General features: G+C 40.9%; 2 protein-coding genes across 3 annotated transcripts; one reads left to right on the top strand and one right to left on the bottom strand.

The window, feature by feature from the left end:
• Positions 1-186: 186 nt before the first annotated feature.
• Positions 187-12,213, bottom strand: ccnc (cyclin C). Its single transcript, XM_049590549.1, has 12 exons — positions 12,074-12,213; positions 11,590-11,696; positions 11,235-11,319; positions 9,189-9,258; positions 9,015-9,066; positions 8,857-8,912; positions 7,216-7,251; positions 5,527-5,618; positions 5,365-5,432; positions 5,180-5,259; positions 3,075-3,193; positions 187-2,843 (listed from the first exon to the last, which is right to left on the bottom strand). The coding sequence occupies exons 1-12, from the start codon at positions 12,103-12,105 to the stop codon at positions 2,789-2,791; spliced, it is 852 nt and encodes a 283-aa protein (XP_049446506.1). The 5' UTR covers positions 12,106-12,213; the 3' UTR covers positions 187-2,788.
• A 1,812-nt stretch (positions 12,214-14,025) lies between these two features.
• Positions 14,026-18,430, top strand: ngs (notochord granular surface). Of its 2 annotated transcripts, none has more exons than XM_049590588.1 (11): positions 14,026-14,290; positions 14,664-14,829; positions 15,081-15,230; positions 15,384-15,503; positions 15,625-15,720; positions 16,597-16,731; positions 17,050-17,160; positions 17,245-17,355; positions 17,475-17,599; positions 17,708-18,004; positions 18,106-18,430. In XM_049590588.1, exons 1-11 carry the CDS (start codon positions 14,094-14,096, stop codon positions 18,197-18,199), a joined length of 1,602 nt encoding a protein of 533 aa, XP_049446545.1. In that variant the 5' UTR covers positions 14,026-14,093; the 3' UTR covers positions 18,200-18,430. The 2 variants fall into 2 exon arrangements, with proteins under 2 accessions (XP_049446545.1, XP_049446546.1); XM_049590589.1 differs by having other exon boundaries at positions 14,027-14,290; positions 18,111-18,428.
• Positions 18,431-19,585: the final 1,155 nt, after the last annotated feature.

The raw sequence follows: 19,585 nt of genomic DNA, 5'->3' as shown, positions 1-19,585 counted from the left end.
TTTTATAATATCAAACCTGATATGTAATATGTTATTCTCTGTCTCCGCCACTAGAGGTCCCTCCACTGCCACTGTGTTGAAGCAGTGACTGTATGTATTATATAGTCTGTGTTGAAGTGACATTGAAGTTAGGTAATGGGACAGAGAATGGCTTTGGTAACATCTTGAATAACAGCAGTGAACCACTTTGTGTTGCACACCATACATTTTATTACCATAAATGATCTTCCAAAAATCATAAACAGAGACTTCAAGTAATAAAACAAATTTAGGGCAATGTGTTTTTTTTAACCAGGAGAAGTGAGATTATTTAGGTGAGGTGAAGCCCTTTAAATTTTCACGTGTCATTCATGTGAACAGTCACGTAACAGATGGAGCCTGCTGAAGGGGAGGAAAATGCCAGACGGCAAAGCAGGACGAGGATGCATCCAACTTGCCTCGGTGGCTTCTCTGGCTCACTTGTCTCTTTTCCTCGAGTGACGAGCAGCCTTTAAAACCATGTTTGTGTACCTTTGTTTGTTTATTCCAATCTTGACAGAATGAAGTCTACAGGAAGCCACTGAGGGAAAACAATAAAGATGCATCCACATAACGCAGCAACATCCAACCCTAAAACATATCCTACAGTCTGAACGGGACAGTGTGCTTTTATGAAGTGTTTTCTCTGTAACCAGCAGCTTTCATGTTGTAAGGCTTTTCAAGCACCGTGTTTTGAGTACAGCCACACACAGCTCCCACTGTATCACATCACAAAAATATAGAGACATCTACAGATATATGCACACACGTATCGCCACAATTCAGCGGTTAAATAGATGGCAGATCGAAAAGAAGAATGTACAACCAAAAGTTTGCAGACAAATCTAGAACGATTGTAATTTGCGTTAAGTCCCAAAAAAAACAAAAAAACAAAAAGCGCCTTTCTTTGACAAATTAAAAAGTTTTACAAAATATAGCTTTACGCAACAAATTATTCTACGACTAAAGCAGAATAAATGAAAAAATAACAACAATAAAACAAGAATAAGCTTCGCAGCAGACGAACAGAATCATGACGGTGAAACAAACGGGGGCACTTTAATCTGAAGCACAATCACAAAGATAATCAGCTCATGATTTCCATTTGAAAGGAAAACTTCACCCCCCAAATGACCATTTGTGTTAGTCACAGTGTGAGCTCCATGCTTACTGCGACAGCTTGTTGGACCATCACAAAGGGGCGGGGCTTAGCGAAGGGTCAATTGCCATTTAACAACAGTGAAACTATATCAAAACATCTGTTATAAACTTATGATCCTAGCCTCATTTATATGCTCAGTATTTCCCAAACAGACAGCCTTTTCCGACAGGGAACTGAGCTGAAAGTAAAGCTCATCCATCCTCTCTTCAAAGCCAGACTCCATTGACAAAAACAGTAATTTTACCTCACTGAACAGAGGAGCTGCTGGTCTACCACTGCCTCCATTAGTTAGTTTGTCTGTATTATTGTGTGACTTTGGTGAATCTGAACTAAACTTTTTACGCACGAAAGTCACATAATGACATGAACAAACCAAATGATCAAGGCAGCGGTAGACCAGCAGCTCTCGTGTTCAGCAAATTGAATTTACTGTTTTTGTCAATGGAGTCTGGCTTTGAAGAGAGCATAAACATTTTCACTTTCCGTTCAGTTCACCGTCAAAAAGGGCATCCGTTTGGAAAGTACTGAGCATACGACTGGATAAATAAAGATTTGGATTATACTGCAAGAGCTGTGTGATGAATGTTTTGATATAGTTTTGCTGTCATTAAACATGGACCCCTATGACTCCAATTCATCAAGAATATATTTTCTGAGTTTTTGGATCTTTCAATCACTGTGAAGGCATGTGAGAAAAAAGTACGTTTTCTTCATGAGTTCAACGTAACACAGGGTGAGTAAATGATATACAAATGGTGATTTGGGGGTCAAAGTGTTCCTTTAAGTTTCCTTAATTAAGCAAAGACATGAAAGATAAAACAGATGAATAGAATTATAAGGCTATTTACAAAAGGGAGGAGGGACAGGGAGGGAGGAGGTGGAGTTGTCATGATTCAAAACAGTAAATTCTTGTATTCAAAGAGTTAATTTTACCGTAACCAGGAGCCTCTCATGGGATTTTTTCCTGCTATGGTTCATGATCAACCAGCAGAGACCTCACAGGGCATGGGCATCCAATCACATCACAGTTGCACTGGGTGATATCCAATCAGATCCGCACGGGATCAGATCACACTACAGAAAAGACTACTATAGTCCCTGAGGAATGAAGACCCACCCAGACTGGTCACGCATATTGTACACTCACACATACACACACACAAACACACACAGTACTTGTGATCAAGTTTTCTCGAATCCCGCGGAGCTCCACGTGAAAGGACTCGCTCCTCTGGGCTGTTCAAGGATCATCAGGATCATCACGACGACATTAAAGCAGGTTTCTACTGAACCATCACATCAGTTTTCCCCACAGCCCCCCCCCCCCCCCTTTACCTCCAAATGTTCCTCAGTTTTTACTTCATTTCAAGTCAGGAGCGCAGCACACGGCCTCAGCGAGACACGTCAGCAGCTGCCCGCTCAATTCATAAACCCATAATGATCAAGGGGGAAAAGTGAAGACGTGGCTCTCACAGTTTGTCGGGGGTGTTGGTCAAAGATCGGCTGGAATGTGATGTGTGTTTTCTCCAGCTGACGTCACAGAGGTCGTGCTGTGACACCCCTCGCTACATCAACATTATGGATTCGCACGGAAATGTAGACACCACGCTAAGACTGGCTGTAGGAGTTGCTCTGGTTCCCATTGGAGCTCTGGTCACTCTCACTGTGGACAACACAGATCCAGATGGAAGACATAATTACATACAGCTCATTAAGACACAGAACAAGGTGTCTGGTTTGCTGATGTAGTTATATGTTACTGTGACACCAGATAAATGCAGCTAAATGCTATTTATATACAGCTCAAACAATTTACTACAGCCAGAATCTGTCAAATAAAAATATAAATGCATGTGCTGCATGTGACGCCAGGGTTACACAGAGATGGATTTACCTGTTAGGAGGAGGTTTGGGTTTAGGCATCTTGTTCAACACAGCAGCTATCTCCTTCCTGTCATCGAAGTTTTTCCACTGGTCATAGAGCTTCAGGATGACGCGGATGATCTCCAGGATCTTGACAGGAAACACAGAAAAACAGAAGTTTAAGTTCACCTCCACTCAAAATTGAGGTCACATTCCTCTTCTGAAGGGGGCGATGTCTGCGCACTATCCAAAAATCTGAGATTCAAACGTACGCCGGGCAGCTAGATTAGGTACATCACTATTAAGAAAGCAAATGGCTGTCTAATATGAGAGACACACACTGACGAGGGAACAGACTTCAACATGACACCGGCAAAGAATACTGACACCTCCAGAGCAGAGCAGAGTTAGCATTAGCACGGTGAAAGTTTTGACCAGATATTACTCTATGTTTCACAAACATTAACGCTGTGTCAGTCACTGCCAGTTAGCCAACAAGCTAACAAACAACATAAACAAGAGATGCTAACTACACTTAACATTCTGATATGTCTGCTAGTCACCGATTTCAGTGCACAACATACTCTTCATCTGAGTCTGGGTTTGACTGACGTTCAAACATGTATGGCTGACTCCCTACCATGTTTCCTCTGACGCTAACTGACTTGCAAACGTGTCAGGTTTGTAAAAAACAAACTTAATTTTGAAGTACAGTGAATTTCCAGCATGGAGCTTTCATTTTGAAGTGTCATTTCCTGCTGTAGAGTGAGTGACTAACTGACAGCTACTTAACAGAGACAGCAAACTAGCTCGACGACATGGCCAAACGTAAGTATGATGCTGAATATATTAGATCATGTGGACCTTGAACTACTGACTACAGAGAAATCTGGACCCTGAGGCTGGACCAGTTGGGAACCACTGCTCTAGTTAACGCTGAGCCTACATAATAATCCCCATGTTGCGCCCCCTCAGATGGACTACAAGCTCTGGTTAACAGCTTTAATTGCTCAAACATGACCTTCACAGTGACAAGTGTCACCTCAGCCTGTCATAATAATTATGAGATACCGCGTCAAAAATAATTGCATTCAACAGTATCATTGCCATTTTGAGACTGTTTTATACCACTGATATAATGATAACAGCACCATAACGCGACTACACCCTTAAAAGAATATTCAGACATTGGAATTATAATGTGAAACTCTGAGAAAGCAGACGTGAGGACAGAAGCACCATGACCAGAAACTACAGTTACTTTGTTTTTTGCTGTTAATTCTGGCATAATGTTGGTTAAAATGTTGGTGACATCATTATGTAAACGAAAATGCATATAAACACAACAGGTAATATCGTACAATATACGACTCTGATGTTTTCTGCTGACTTTAATAAGTCAGTAACGTAATTATTGTGACAGGTCTAGACCTCCTGAATAATGTCACCGTGACTTTAATTCAACAGTGTCCTTATGTTCCAACCACAACTCAATTGTTTCATGTTAAAATATTTATACATGATGTGGATACAGTGGATGATTAGTCTGTGTGTTAGATGCCCAAATCCCCACTGAACCTGGCATTTTTATTTGTTTTGGTGTGATTTTTAAGCCTACGTTGTTTAATGTGTTTGTAATCCTTCTGACAAACACAACAAAACACAGACAGCAGGAAACCAGACTGTGGCCACAAAGGCATGCCAAACTCAACAGTGGCCAATGCTGTGACAAAAACACTGAAGCTAAATGTGAAAACAGAGAGGAGCATCACGTATTTTCATAAAACACAGACACTGCCTGCATTTATTGTAAGCTTTACAACACCTGTGGTGACTTTTGGGATACGAGTCAGCTCAGCCTCGGGCTAGATGGTGTGAAGAGATCAACAGGGGAACTAAGAGATGACTCACACTGCACTGAGCTGCCTTAAAAAGTGACAGGTTGCGTACTGTAACTTCTCTTGAAGGGGCAGACTGACGTGTTTGATTCTGGTTTCTCTTCACAAAATAAAATGTGACATCGAAAGACACGGATCTGTGTGTCAAGGATACACGTGGATGTGTTTTAAACTTAAGTAGTTCAGATTCTACGACAGAAACACGTATTTTTGAGAGTGCAGCTGAAGTCGTTCTTACTTTGTCCATGTCGACGGAGAGCTCTGCGAACCACTGCCGGGCGTCTTTCTGCTGCACCACACAGGCGACATGCAGACAGGCTGTGGGAGGAAGACGACTGATCACGTTACATCTGATAAACCTCATTCCAAGCCAGTAACTGCATTAAAGAGCTGCGATGAGCAATGCATGGGGACAAATCTTACCTAAGGCAATCATGAAGGGAGGGTAGAGCAGACACAGATCCGTCCTGTATGTGTCATTCACTATTCGCCTGGTTCAGACAGATAACAGCACAGACACTGAGCAACAGCAGCGAGATCTAGTATTGTCAAAAGAGACAGATAAATGTACAGAGAGTGTCGTACCAGGCCAGGGGCAGCAGCATGTCCTCCTGTCCCATATCCTGCACGTACTGCAACAGCGGTCTGTAGGGGTGGTACACTATCAGGCAGCAGTCCTGCAAAAAAAAAAGGCAACAGTAAGTGATACATCCGAGCAAACAATCGAGCAAAATACAGCCTTTAGTATAGCAGCAATAGAGAGGTGAAGTCCCTCCTCTGCTGGTGGACCACCACTGGACTTTATTTTGGAAAAAAAATATGTGCGGTACTCAATGGTAAGAGACAAATAAGTTCTTAATCCTTTCTGACTAATGCCATGAATTTAAAAGTCAAGAAACACCATGTGCCTGGCCAATAAGGTCCCAGTTGGATGCCAAAAATTGCAATGCGGTCATGAGACAGACAGTCAGATGGTGGCGTTGTTTCCACATCCAATAATGGTCCAGTCAGACCATTATTGGTCTGACTACGTCACGGTAAGAGATTACCGTGACGTCCACTCAGCATCTAAAGACTAACATTACTTGAAGCCTGTCCTTTAAATATAGAAAACATCTTTATGCCATTTATGTTCATCCAGTGGTAAATTATATCCCTGTCTCTTCATTTAAGCCTCTGGTGTTTGTAAGAGTCAAAGGTCTTTATCCAAGCTGTCTTTGATTGCACATGCAGCCTTCAGAGCACTGCCACAAAGTCAAGTGACTGAGCATAAGCACTGACAAAGTCAACACAGAAATTAAGATGTCTGGATCAATAGGTCAAGCACAGGACTTTGACCCAGGAGACTGTGGTTCGGATCCTGTGTAAGTCGACGTTAGTTTATCTGTTCATGTTAAAGGCTCTCTAAGTCTTCCTAAGCTTGAAAAGTTTTTGTCACATACAGCAAACATCTCCTCACAACCTGCTAGCTACATGTCCTAAAGGCTAAAAGGCAAGCTAGCTCCGTAAACGCAAACAGAAGTGAAGTGTTTTTGTTGCCATTTGCGGAGCCTGGGCTGCCTACAGAGACCGGACTTTTTCACAGCATATTCAGAGGACATGTAGCTAGCAGGTTGTGAGGAGATGTTTGCTGTGTGTGACAAAAAAAATGTCAAGCATAGGAAGACTTAGCATTTAAGGTCATATTTTGGACGACCAGCTGATGGCCAGGTAATGTTGATGGCACTGGCACACTGGAACTATTTTTAAACCATGACAGGAAATCTGGAATGAATGTTCAAATGTGGGTGATTAATCTACATCTCAACATTGCTGGGACCAATTAGTTTTGTGGGAAATCATTCCCCGATCTCTCATCTCGCCCAGCATACGTCACCGACTCAGCTATGTTCCACACACAAATGTAATGTCGTCTTACCTGATGTGTTCCATCCAGCAACTCCTGATCTTTTTAATCAGCCGGGAAGCAAAAGAACGAGCAAGACCCGTTTCTCGTGCGAGTACATCCCAGTTTCAGTGAGACACAGCGCTGCTTGTCTTGTCTTATACTTCAGCAGTTACAGTTTTATGACAAAATGTGAACTTCATTTAAAGAAAATTCTCTTTTAAGTGAACAAACGTGTGTAATTCATGGTGCAATTCAAATGGGATCAAAAAATGTATGTATCTCATCACTGACTACTGTACATATTTCTTCCTAAATAAGGTCCCATGGTGGTCCACCAGAGGGAGTGGGACTTCACGTCTGTATGATGCAAAGCTGTCTCTACTCACCATCAACTCCAGCAGGTAGAACTCACATTCTAATATCTGTCAAAGACACAAATAAAAAAAACTTTATTATGTTTCTCACTGAATATTATGTGAAATATATTTACTGTCTACCAGCAAAATCTATATTTTGCTTTAGTTATTCCGCTGCCAGTGTGAACACCATCGCCCTATCCAAACTGTTGACCCCATAAACTTTATCACTTCCAACAACACTCGGCCGTTATCGTTATATTGCCCCCATTTGTCCCTGTGCCACCGTCACAATTACTGTGTCTGCAGGCTGGACGTGACAAATGATGCGTAGGACTTGCAGCGGCCCGCTAACTCATTCTGTGCTGTGCGAACCACTCCCTCCTTTTATCGCTCTGCAGTGGCTCACTATAAATAATAGTTTACACAGCTTTCTGGACAGGCGGCATGTCACAATAGCCCCGGTGACGTCCTGGCAACTGGGTGGAGATGCTGGATAAATAAAATACTGACGGAGGACACCACTTGACACCACAGTGGGAAATGCTGCACAGAGTGAATGCATGCACGCTGGCAGCCGTGGTCGAAGCCATCTCCCACAGCAACAAGATTTCTATCGAAGGTTTGCGAACATTAGCTGTGGAATCTCACGTAGTGATAGACACCAACGTGGCAACACCGTGATACAGTGTAAGTGCGCTGTAATATAGCACTGCAGTGCATAAATAACTCTGCAGAGGAAGGAGAAAATGAATCAAGTGGTTGAATTATAGCTGATCCACTGGAGTATGGTTAACTTAATGGGTTTGAACTGATGAATTATATCAGTCTTTGTCACACACTACAGTAAGTGTGAACTACATCTATCATCTATCATCTGTCTCTTTTAAATGTCAAGTTATCGCCTTCAAATCTTTGCCCCTGAACTCAAGTCCTTCTTTTAAGCCTGACCCTTACTCAAACTTTGTTAGTGTCATGAACATCCCTTCAACACAAACACACATCTGAGCACTCAAATTAGTGTCTTGCCTTTGTCAGTGTTTAAGACTGCTGGCAGGGTCCTGACTTTACGTGACTAAATGAGCAGACACACATACACAAGCAGACTGAGACAGCAGATTAGCTAGTGTGTGATTAGAAAAGAGCAGAGAAACAGAACTGTGTTTTAGTCGACTATGTCAACCCCACAGCTTGTTTAAACATTACATTTTTTTATTACAGTGAAAGTAAAATACCAAAAAAAAAGGGTACTGGTACTGAATTAGACACCAGAACTGATACCAGTACCAGAGAGTGAACCTTGGCTTGTAAAATATGGTTTCTCCTCTGACACCCTTTGTTTTGTTGGACTGTTAGAGGTTTGTTTCCTTAGGTTTGTGATGCAACACACAAATCCTGGGTGTCACTGAGACTGTCATTGATGAACTGCATTTTAGAGGCAGAAATGCTCAGCCATGGCATTGACTACTTATTTCACTCATGATATGTCTTTCAGCATGTAAGAAACATCATATGGAAATGTTCACAAGGTTTAAAAACTCAGTTTTCAATGGGATAGATCTAATATGTTATTTCTACTGCTGATTTTTGCATTGCACTTAGTGTAAGTCGTGCTGGATAACAGCATCTAGATGCCCAAAATGTAAACTGTTACAGACACATTTTACTTACATGATTCATTCTGTAGGGGAACTCCTTTGGAAAGGCGTAGGAAAATCTGGTTTTCACTGTTTGAGAAAACCAAAACATGATTTTATTGCCTCCACTGCTGATGAAACAAAGAGATTTGCACTAGGTTATGAAATATGCTCCTCAACATGGTGACTTACACACTGATGTGGCTGCAGAGATCAGCCTGGTATTGGACACAACACCAAATTCCTAAAAAAACATAAACGTTAAAGCTCAGATTAGATAAACAGAGCACACATACTGTACAACAGGAGCTGCTACTTCACTAGTGTAAAATTTATGCCTTACTGGCACCACAGAAACTTCCATACCTCAACTTTAGACGCCAGGAAAACACAGGTAGGAGCCATGAGCACTGGATCTATACTTTTCAGGGAATACCTGCAGAGAAGAGGAGATAAAGATTTATCAGCTTTGGACAAGAAGGATTTAGCGTCAATGACGATCATGCCATACTATATACATTGAGTAAAACTCAAAGATATGCACCAGCCTCAGGTTGACCTCACGCTATAATATCATTTTATCAGTACGATGCTATTTAGGGAGAATTTTTATTTATTCAACCTTTATCTAACCAGGAAGTCCCACTGAGATTGAAATTATCTTGTACAAGAGAGACCAGGCCGAGGTGGCAGCCAATCAAAACACATTCAAATTAGGGCTGGGTATTGATTCAGATTTTCCAGATCGATTCGATTCGATTTTCAAGGACTCAGTTCGATTCGATTCACGATTCGATTCGATTTAATTCAGTTTAATATCGATTCAGTCAAGTATATTTCAATTATGATACAGAATTTGCTTGGATATTAAGATATTTTCTGAGAACTAACGAAGTATATTTAACAAGGAACCCTCTGACCTGGTGCATTACTATTAAAAATACTGTTTACATTAAGAATTGACCCCAAAGCAGTACATTAGTCATCATGTACTTTTATTTAACATTACCTGACCAACACATACAAAATAAATATTTTAAATTAAATCTAATCACAAGGCAGACAATTTAAATAAAGTGGCTACAAAAAATGTAAACAAAGGACATCCACAAGTTTGCTGCCTGTAACCGTCTTATAAAGCTTTTGTGCAATACACTACAGTGGTTGTGATGCACACACTGTATCAGAAGAGCTGTATATACAATATACGTAGGTGAACCCTGCAGCAAAGTGGACCCTCTTCCTCAGAGAGGATCTTTGCTCCCCAGTTTGTTCCTGGCGGCAGAGCAGAGTGAACCGTCTTTCTTCTCAGAGGATCTTTGTCCCATGAGAGCAGGCACTAACAGCTCCATGTCCGCAGTGTAAACAACTTCGCTGGCGATTTGACAGTCACTAGAAGCACATTATGACCCTTTGTAAAAGTTTCTGTGTTGTACATGAGCTAATGTTAGCTGCTAAGGAAGGACTGAGAGGCTGTCCGGTGTATGTGTGTGTGTGTCTGAGTGTCTGAGGAGTGTCAGTACGTTAGCTTGTTAGCCGTTGCGTTGCTGTTTGTCATGTTAACGTTATCGTCGGCAGCCCTGAATAGCTTGTAAAGCTTTAGCATAGTTAGTTAACACATTTGTTATCGGCCCATGTGTTTACTGCTACAGAAAATTAATAAATCTTTGGTTTATTTGCACAACGTCGCCTCTCTGCCGTCTTTTATCACACTTTTATATATATATTTTTTTATATTTATTTAATAAACATGCATACATTATTAGCGTTATATTTTTAGGGGAAAATGTGAGTGAGAAAAATGCAACGTAGACCCATGCCTTCAGTGGACGCACTCCCACCATTGTTTGCTGCTCTGTCTTCATTCAGTGTCCGGCTGTCTTGCGAGATCTCTCGCCATGACCACAGGTGCTAAATGCTGATCTCGCAAGATTATCTGGGTTGATAGTACTGCTGCTGCAGTCTGCTACCGGCTGTACAAGACGTCCACAGAGGAAAATAAACAGTTATAGTGAAAGATCGACTTTTTAATTAATGAATCGATATTGTGCCATTTAAAGGAAAATCGATTCGAATCGATTAAATCGATTTTTTCAACCCAGCTCTAATTCAAATGCAACAAATACAACATATAACACAAAAATCCACAATAAAACAACAACTATTCAAACATAGCGGCCTCTCATGAAAAACAAGCACATGTCTCAGGCACTACATTCTGTATGATGCCCTTAAATTCATCAATGGATATAAGTGTATCTACTTTTAGATCTTCCTGTGGATTGTTCCATGTCCAAGGTGCAGAGAGAAAAATGCAGTTTTCCCCAGATATGTTAAAAACCAGGGTTCATTAAACAGCAAACACTTATAGGAGTGTAGCTGACACACAACGGGGTGCAGACGTCACCTTACCTGGCATAGAAGCGTTTGAAGTAAACGGTTGCAGTGGCAATGACCTGCTGCCTCAGCTTCAGGTGTTCCCCCAAAGCTTGGATCACTGAAACAGACAGAATAAGACATTAAATAAGTTCAAGTAAAACAGCCTGACTTCTTTATGTAGTTCAAAATATGTGTTGGGTTATAAATAATAAATACAGGCACAAAAAAATAAAAGGTAACAACAATATTCATACACAGAAAGTTGAAAATACAATCTTATATATGTCAGATGAACTGTATAAGAAACACAAATGTGGTGCTGTGTTATTAGATGTACTCTAAGCATTCAGCAGATGTTGTCAATGACAAAACTAATTTAATAAATTACCATTAGCAAAGAAAATCTGCAGCTTCCAGTACTCCTCTTCTGACAGAAACTTCAGATCCTTCTGACGCTCTTTCATCAGGTCCTGCTTGTCCAAAACCCACTGCAGACTGTGGCGGATAAAACAAAAAATATTATTTCCATATACTCTTAATAACGTCGGTTACTCAGTACAAACTGTCATCAACCAAGCTAGCGGGTAGCGCAACACTTATCAACAATAACCCACTGTGTTAGCCTTCTGTTTCACCGTCGTAAAGCACTAACACTACAAACAGAAGCTCGTCTAAATAAGCTTTAATAACAGCCTTTATCTTTAATATGTTTGTTGTCTATCTTTGTTTTAATTGCTCCTTCATATCATAGCAACAGTTCAGGAGCAACTGTTGGCGCAGCGGCACAGACACAGCTAACGTTAGGCCTCTCAACACACACGGTCATTTATTAAATAAAGACGCAACACGTCGAATATTTAATTAAAACTTACTAATGAGAACTTTGCCAGAAGTTTCCAGCCATCTTGTAGCAGCTGAGGTAGAGAAGGACACTTTATATCGATAAAACTCTGTTAGAAAGAAGCGGATAGCACAGGGAAAGTAGTTATGCTAAGCTGACACTGGAGTGACAGCAAACACCGCCCGGTGACGGATAGAAGCCACCGTGGAATGGTTCCGGACTTTTAGTTCCGCCTTTAAAAAAATGTCAAATAAAAAAAAGAATTCAACGAGTACATGTATGACTATTATCTTATTATACAAATAACGATATCCACCAGGGAATACTCGGATGAAACGAGTATCCGGTACAGATATTTTATTTTACAGGTGTCATACAAGTAAAATGTAGATAAAGGAAAGTCCTCATTTTGGTAACTATGTTTAATTTATTACTCTTGTGATAAAAATGATCTCTAAATTCTGAGGCTGTTCTGTAAATACTTTTCTCATAGGTAATAAAAATTACAACTTCTGATCAATCCATAGAAATTGCAGGCTTAAAATAACAACTTCTAATTAGGCCCAACCCACTTTCAGTTTAACCACACCCACTTCTGACATAAACCCCGCCCACTCCGTGTATAGATACCGATAATTTGGTTGGTTGAACAGATACAGATTATGGTGTACTTGTTTATCCCTAATATACAGCTTTTCAGTGGTGGGAAGTAACTAATAGGGGTGGGAATCACTAAACGTTATCGATACGTTATCATCAAGATACTTAAGTCACGATACAATATTATTGCAATTTTATATATGTTACAATATGCTAAGTATTGCAATAAAATATATTGCGAGTCATTACCTTTTCTTAACTGCAAATTATGTCCAAAAATTTTGTCAACATCTGTTTTATCTAATAAGATAAAGTTTTCGGTCTGTTTATCTCAGCTTCAGCCATTTTTTGTTTGTTTGTTTGTTTCCTTTTTTGCAGTAAAAAGCATCTAGTGGACTGAAAAACAGTTAATTATATTATTCTAGTAGGCTGCCTTAAACTTAATTTGTATTTGTAATATTATTCATTTATATAATTAAAAAAATCAATACTTGGCACTGTGTGACGATATGATATTGCCACAAAAAAATATCGCGATACTATGCTGTATTGATTTCTTCCCCCACCCCTAGTAACTAAGTACATCTACTGAAGCACTGTTGTTAAGTATAATTTTAAGGTATTTGTACTAAACCTGAATATTTCCATTTTATGCTACTATTACTCCACTACATCTCACAGGAAATTGCTGTAAATTTTACTCCATTACAATTAACTGACAGCTTTAATTATTAGTTACTTTACAAATTAAGAATTCAGTAGTCAAAACCTAATATTAAAATGGTGCTTGTGCTTATGTGTCGATAATAATATTCCAATATTATGGTATATAATCATGTAATCTCTCAGAAAGGGTCCATTCTACCCAACAAATACTTTAAATTTATATTTTAAGTACAAGTTGCTGTTAATACTTTTGTACTTTTACTCAGGTGAAATCCTGAATGTAAGACTTTGATTTGTCACACAGTATTTCTACAGAGTGGTTCTTCCACCAACTGCACGCTTGCATCACTGTGACTGGGAAAAGATTAAAATAATAGCCTGGGTGGAGGATTGAGTGGGTGGGTGGGTGGGTATGTGGATTGACATTGATGAATGTGCTATGATATTAAATACACTATAAGCAAAACACCGACAGTAACGTTATGAGTAAATGTACAGTAATATGTGCAGTTAATGTAGGCACATACATTCTTGTGCAGGTAAGTCAACAGATAATTTCATCATTATTATAAAATGAAGATTCTTTCTGCCACCTATAATAATTTAATTGACGTCACCTTGATAGATGTTTGCAGGGACACTCACCCTGGGTTGGGGAGGTTCAACATTCCTCTGTGGTGTTGAGGGAAGGGCTGAGAGTATAAAGACCCCACCACAGTCTGAAAGGTGTGAGTGACCAGTTTCCAGTCCCCAGCTGAAGTCTCAGAAGTCACAGGAGCGTCAAAATGAGCCGCAGTCCAGAGAGGATATCTTCATACCGCCGGCATTTCGAGGGCACCTTGGCCTCCACTCCTGCCTACCAGCTCCGGGTGTCCAGTCCCTCTCCCACCCGCAGGGAGACCCGCCACCGGTCTGCCAGCTGGAGCCGGAGTGGAGGGACGATGGGGCGCAGGGCCATCTCCGGTAAGGCCCGCATGACCAGGTGAGACTCCTTTTACTTGTTTTTGATTTTTTTTGTGTGTTTCATGTTCCCAGTAAAACTTTAATGAGAAACAAACCCAACAGTTCTTACAGTGTGAGTGCATTATAAGCAATGACAACCTGGCTACCTAGAACCACCTAGGGTTCTTCGGCTTGTCCCCATAAGAGACTCCCTCTTTAGTTTCTGGAAGAACCTTTTTCAATGATCCTTCTCAGACACTTGTTTCCAAGAGTGTGGGGAGTAGATGTTGGTGGTTTAAATCAGTCATATGTGCATCTGAATGTTTTCAAAATGAAAAATGACAAATTAACTTTCATTGATCAAAGCAATGGATAATCCACTGAAAACTCTCTGCTGGTCTTCCTGTCTACAGCAGTGTGAGTATGGGAGCGCTGTGCTTTGGTATGTCCATGGGTCTTGGGCCGAAACTGGATCTGGATGCGGCTTCAGCAGAGAATCAGGCCTTCATGACGACTCGCACCTCTGAGAGGCAGGAGATGGTGGCCCTCAACGACCGGCTGGCTGTGTATATTGAAAAGGCAAGAGGGACCAACCAAATATATTTGCATATTTCACTCCTTAAATGCCACACAAATTATCATCATTTTAAATCACCGACATCTGAACTTTGCAATCTCACTTGTTTTGGGCATTTGCCACCCTGAACTCTCTGAGACTTTAGCCCATAACTCTCTCTTCAGTTTTACCAAAAAGCAACACATGTATAAAATTATTACTTCTTCGTACTTCCAACTTCAATCATCTATGTCTACTGTATTGCTTCTTGTAGGTGAGAAACCTGGAGTCCAAGAACAAGCTGCTGGAGGCTGAGATCGAGGCCCTGAAGAGCCGCCATGTCAGACCATCAGGCCTCAGGCAGCTGTATGAGTCTCAGCTGAAGGACCTCAACAGGGAAGCCGAGGCAATGAGAGTCCAGAGGGTGAGGGACAATAGGTCTCATGGTTGCAACATATTTTTAGATCAGGGTTTGTTAAGCCAGGCGTAGTTTAAAATATGGATACTCCTTTCCACCACATTACCTCCTGCATGTTTCCATTCAACTGTTTGATCACTGAATATCTGATCTGTACAGGATATGTCTCTGGCAGCCAAGGAGGCCATGTTGGGCCAGTTGGACATGCTGAAGGCCAAATATGATGATGCTGTGAACACCCGGAAGAAGACGGAGCTAGACATCGAGAATCTCCGTCCGGTAAGAAACAGTAGAAAGCCTTTCCACAACTTTGAAAATAGTGAGAATTCAGTGGCATATGAGCAAAACATGACTTTCATTTCACCAAACCATTCAAACTTTATGTGATCCACTGCCCCAGGATGTAGATAAGGCAACATCAGCACGGATCGCGCTGGAAAAACAGCTGCAAAACCTGGAGGTGGAGCTGGCCTTCCTGCAGAGAGTTCACAAGGAGGTAACATATGATCGTCTCTCCATCCCATCCACTGCATACTGTGTTCATAAGTCAGTGGCTGGTGGCTGGCATTCCTTTCATTCTGTCATTAATGGTTTAATGGGCTGGTAATTATTACAGTGACAGCTTAGACTTCAATCAAGACCTTGTTGATGGATAGAGTGAGCAAGGCTGCAAATATGGTAATTATGGGCATGGTGTGAGAGGCTCATAGGAAGCTGAGGGGGGAAGCAGTGTGACTAACATGTGATGCAGAGATTCCTTATTCCATACCCAGACGAAATACTGTTTTAATGTAGCCCAAACGACAATGACTGGGGTCCAAGCAGATCTTTGAATTTCGTACATATTCCTGTAGCCATTTAGGAGATATTAACTTTTTCACATTTGTAATTGGCCAAATGTTTTTGATGAGTTCTCCAAAAAAAAAAAAAAAAAAAAAAAAGATTTTGAGGAAATTGAGAAAAATTTCCAGTGGTCTTCTGCTTTAAAAATTTGACATTTTTAAAGCAAAAGACCACTGGAGCAAAGGTGCAGATGAATTTAGCAATTAAAATGATGAAAGAATTTTGACTCTGAGCCAAGGTGTTTTCAACATAATTGCGAAAATGTAACTTGATTTTTACAGCACCGTCTTGAGGTAAGTGAGTGCCATTCTATTACCTGAGTCATTGGTGGAATTTGCAACCCACTTGCCAGTTTTGGTGACTTTTGGTCTTGTGATTTTTGCTGCACAAACATGTAGCAGAGAAAGAAAGACAGAAAGAAAGATGGCCATCAATGCTTGGACTAGAAAGTAATATGGACCTGTATTTCAAACTTGTTTCAGTGCTGCATGCAACTCTATTTTTCTAATTCTGGTTGTTCCACTTAAAGGAAATTGAGGAGCTGATGCAGCAGATTTATTTAGCAACCACCAAGGTGGACCTGACCTTTGGCCTCCCGGACATGTCTTCTGCTCTCAGACAGATTCAGTCTCAGTATGACAGCATTGCCGCCAAAAACCTACAGGTAGTGTGCAACAGTGAAGCCACATCATGGTCACTTCAAGTCTTCTAATGCACGACAACAGGGACAGTTCACTCCAAAGTTGTCCTACCTGTAGTACTATTTATCAGTGTAAATTGTTTTGGTGTGAGTTGCTGAGTGTTGGAGATGTCTGCCTTTTCTCCAACATAACAGAACTAGATGGGACTTGGCTTGGGGTGAACTGTCTCTTTAAACCACATTCACGACCTGTAACAAATACTGGTATGTCATCAGCATAACTGACACACGTGATCCTCAGTATTTGGGTAATAGACACTGTTAATGTCTGTTGTTCTCCAGGAAATGGACTCTTGGTACCGGACAAAGTTCCAGGACCTGACCGATGCCTCCACCAAATACGTTCAAAGCACTCGAAGTGTGAGAGAGGAAATCGCAGGCTATAAGAAGGATGTGAGTATGATTTTCTCTTGTTCATGCTCACTACGGCTGTTTCTTCTCAGCATAAAACAACTGTGGGTGCATGTGTGTGTGTAGCTTCTTAGCAAGGAGCGTGAATTGGAGGCACTGAAGACGAGGAATGAGTTTCTGGAGGCTCAGATTCGTGATCTAGCGGAAAAATACAAGAAGAAAGAGGAGGACTTGCAGGTGACTGACACGATTGTTGATACATGAGATGTTTTTAAGAATATAAAGACTTTTTCTAGTCATCATCTGGCCTCAAACTCCTTAAAATAAAGCAATTATGTTGTATTCTACTGCACCAGGAGCGTATAGAGGCGATTAAGCTGGATCTGAAGGTGACCAAGGAGAAGATTGCGCTGCTGCTGCGGGAATACCAGGACCTGCTGAATGCAAAGATGGCTCTGGAGATAGAGATCACCACCTACAGGTGAACAAAACATGCCATTTAAACAGAATTAAACCTGACTTACACAGGATATTTTTCGTTTTTGATGCAGCATTCACTCTACCTTCACTCCCCTCTGTTATGTATCAGGAAGCTGATCGAGGGGGAGGACAACCGTCTGAGCACCATGGTCCAAAACCTGTCCCTAACTGGAGGCAGGCATCTCACTTCCAGTGTTAGCGTGCACGCCTCAGCTTCGGCCTCTGATAGCTCCGATACTGCTGCCACTTCAAAGCTAGACGGACCCCCCAGTGCCACGACCAGCAGCAAGACTGAGAAATCTGCGGGTGCTGCCAGAGTGGAGGTGGCCTCATCAGACACCCAGACGGACGGTGACGTAGAGGAGCAGGCAACTGAGACGTCTGAGAGGAAGACTGTCCTCATCAGGTAGAGGGCACACAACGTCTATCTTCCCACATTTATGATTTGTTAATCAGAATCCTTACTGGTACGATAAAGTGTCTTTTTCTTCACCCCTTTTTTCCCAGAACAGTTAAGACAGATGAGGACACTTATGAGAGTGACACACAGGAGCGCACCATCACCATTTCTGGAGCGGCGGACGACACAGATGAAGAATAGACGCACGTCTCCCTGAACAACCTATATACTGCGCACCAAAGTTCCATGTCATGCTATTTCGGTTATTTTAATGCTTTAAAAATCCTAGAACTCAATGTTGAATTGGAAAGAAAACACAACCTGAACTCAAGCATCATGGAGAGTTTGTATTAAGAAAGTAACACTGTGTTCAGTCGCTCTGCTCTGCCTGCTTTAACCCCTCTGCCTGCCTCACACTGCCTTTCTGCTCTTTTAATCCTCCTGTGTGTTGGGAACGTGTCTGTCAAAGTAACAAAATAAACAGCAAGTAATCATAGTTGTGGTTTTTATTTAAATCAAGAGTCTTTTGTCTTTTTGATTATTTATTCAAACCAAAGTAGCAAAGGCTTTCCGACAGATTCAAGGGAAAAACAACTGCTACAACTCCCCTTATGTAAACTTGTGATTTCACTGTTTCAAAAAAGTAAGAAATTACAGTAACTGGTTAAAAAAAGATTCCATTTCGTAGACGGTAAATGAGAAGTTGATTGAAACAATTAAAGGAATACTTCACCACCCAAATGATCTTTTATATATCTATTACTCACCCCATGTTACACTGAATTTGTAAAGAAAACTTTGTTTTTCTAACATGCCTCCACGGTGAGCGAAGAATCCAAAACTCAGAAAATTCCTGATGAATTCAAGTCAAAGAGGACCATATTTAACAACAGCAATACTATATCAAACATCTGTTTACAAACTGACAGGGAAGTGAACTTGATGTCAAACTTATCTATCCTCTCTTCAAAACCAGACTCCATTGACAAAAACAGTAATTTTACCTCACTGAACACAGGAGCTGCTAGTCTACCTCTACTTTGATCAGTTAGCTTGCTTGTTGTTATTGTGAAACTTTGGTGTTTTAAAGGATTATTTCGGATTCACCAAACTCACACAATAACACAAACATACTACAGATGGAGGCAGAGGTAGACCAGCAGCTCCTGTGTTCAGTGAGGTAAAACTGCTGTTTTTGTCAATGGAGTCTGGCTTTGAAGAGAGCGTAGATTAGTTTCACAATTAGTTGAGTACCCCGTCAGAGAGGGTTTTCTGTTTGTGAAGCACTGAGTATACGAGTTTGTAAACATATGTTTTAATATAGTTTAGCTGTTGTTAAACGTGGACCCCAATGACTTCAGTTTATTAAGAATTTTCTCTGGTTTTGGTTCCTTCATTCACCATTAAGACATGCAAGAAAATCGAAGTCTTCTTCACAAATTCAACATAACACGGGGTAAGCAATTGATGTACAAATAGTCATTTCCGGGATGACGTATTCCTTTAAAACCTTCTTTATGTGTGTGCGAAGACAATTGATGTTTTAATTATGACATAAAGACAGTAAAGTAGCTTATTTATGTTACA

This window comes from Epinephelus fuscoguttatus, linkage group LG11 (genome assembly GCF_011397635.1).
Source record: "Epinephelus fuscoguttatus linkage group LG11, E.fuscoguttatus.final_Chr_v1".
In the NCBI taxonomy this organism is placed as follows: Eukaryota; Metazoa; Chordata; class Actinopteri; order Perciformes; family Serranidae; genus Epinephelus; species Epinephelus fuscoguttatus.
The sequence above is the reverse complement of the archived record's forward strand: the minus strand, read 5'-3'. Positions and strand labels throughout refer to the sequence as shown.

Bases quoted from the DNA above. Each gene is read 5' to 3' on its own strand.
- ngs (XM_049590588.1), top strand. From the start codon at position 14,094: ATGAGCCGCAGTCCAGAGAGGATATCTTCATACCGCCGGCATTTCGAG. The intron at 15,721-16,596 runs GTAACATATGAT...TTCCACTTAAAG, and splicing joins TGCAGAGAGTTCACAAGGAG to GAAATTGAGGAGCTGATGCA. The intron at 18,005-18,105 runs GTAGAGGGCACA...CTTTTTTCCCAG, and splicing joins AGGAAGACTGTCCTCATCAG to AACAGTTAAGACAGATGAGG.
- ccnc (XM_049590549.1), bottom strand. From the start codon at position 12,105: ATGGCTGGAAACTTCTGGCAAAGTTCTCATTA. The intron at 9,067-9,188 runs GTATGGAAGTTT...ATGTTTTTTTAG, and splicing joins TCCTGGCGTCTAAAGTTGAG to GAATTTGGTGTTGTGTCCAA. The intron at 5,619-7,215 runs GTGAGTAGAGAC...TTTTTTTTGCAG, and splicing joins TCTACCTGCTGGAGTTGATG to GACTGCTGCCTGATAGTGTA.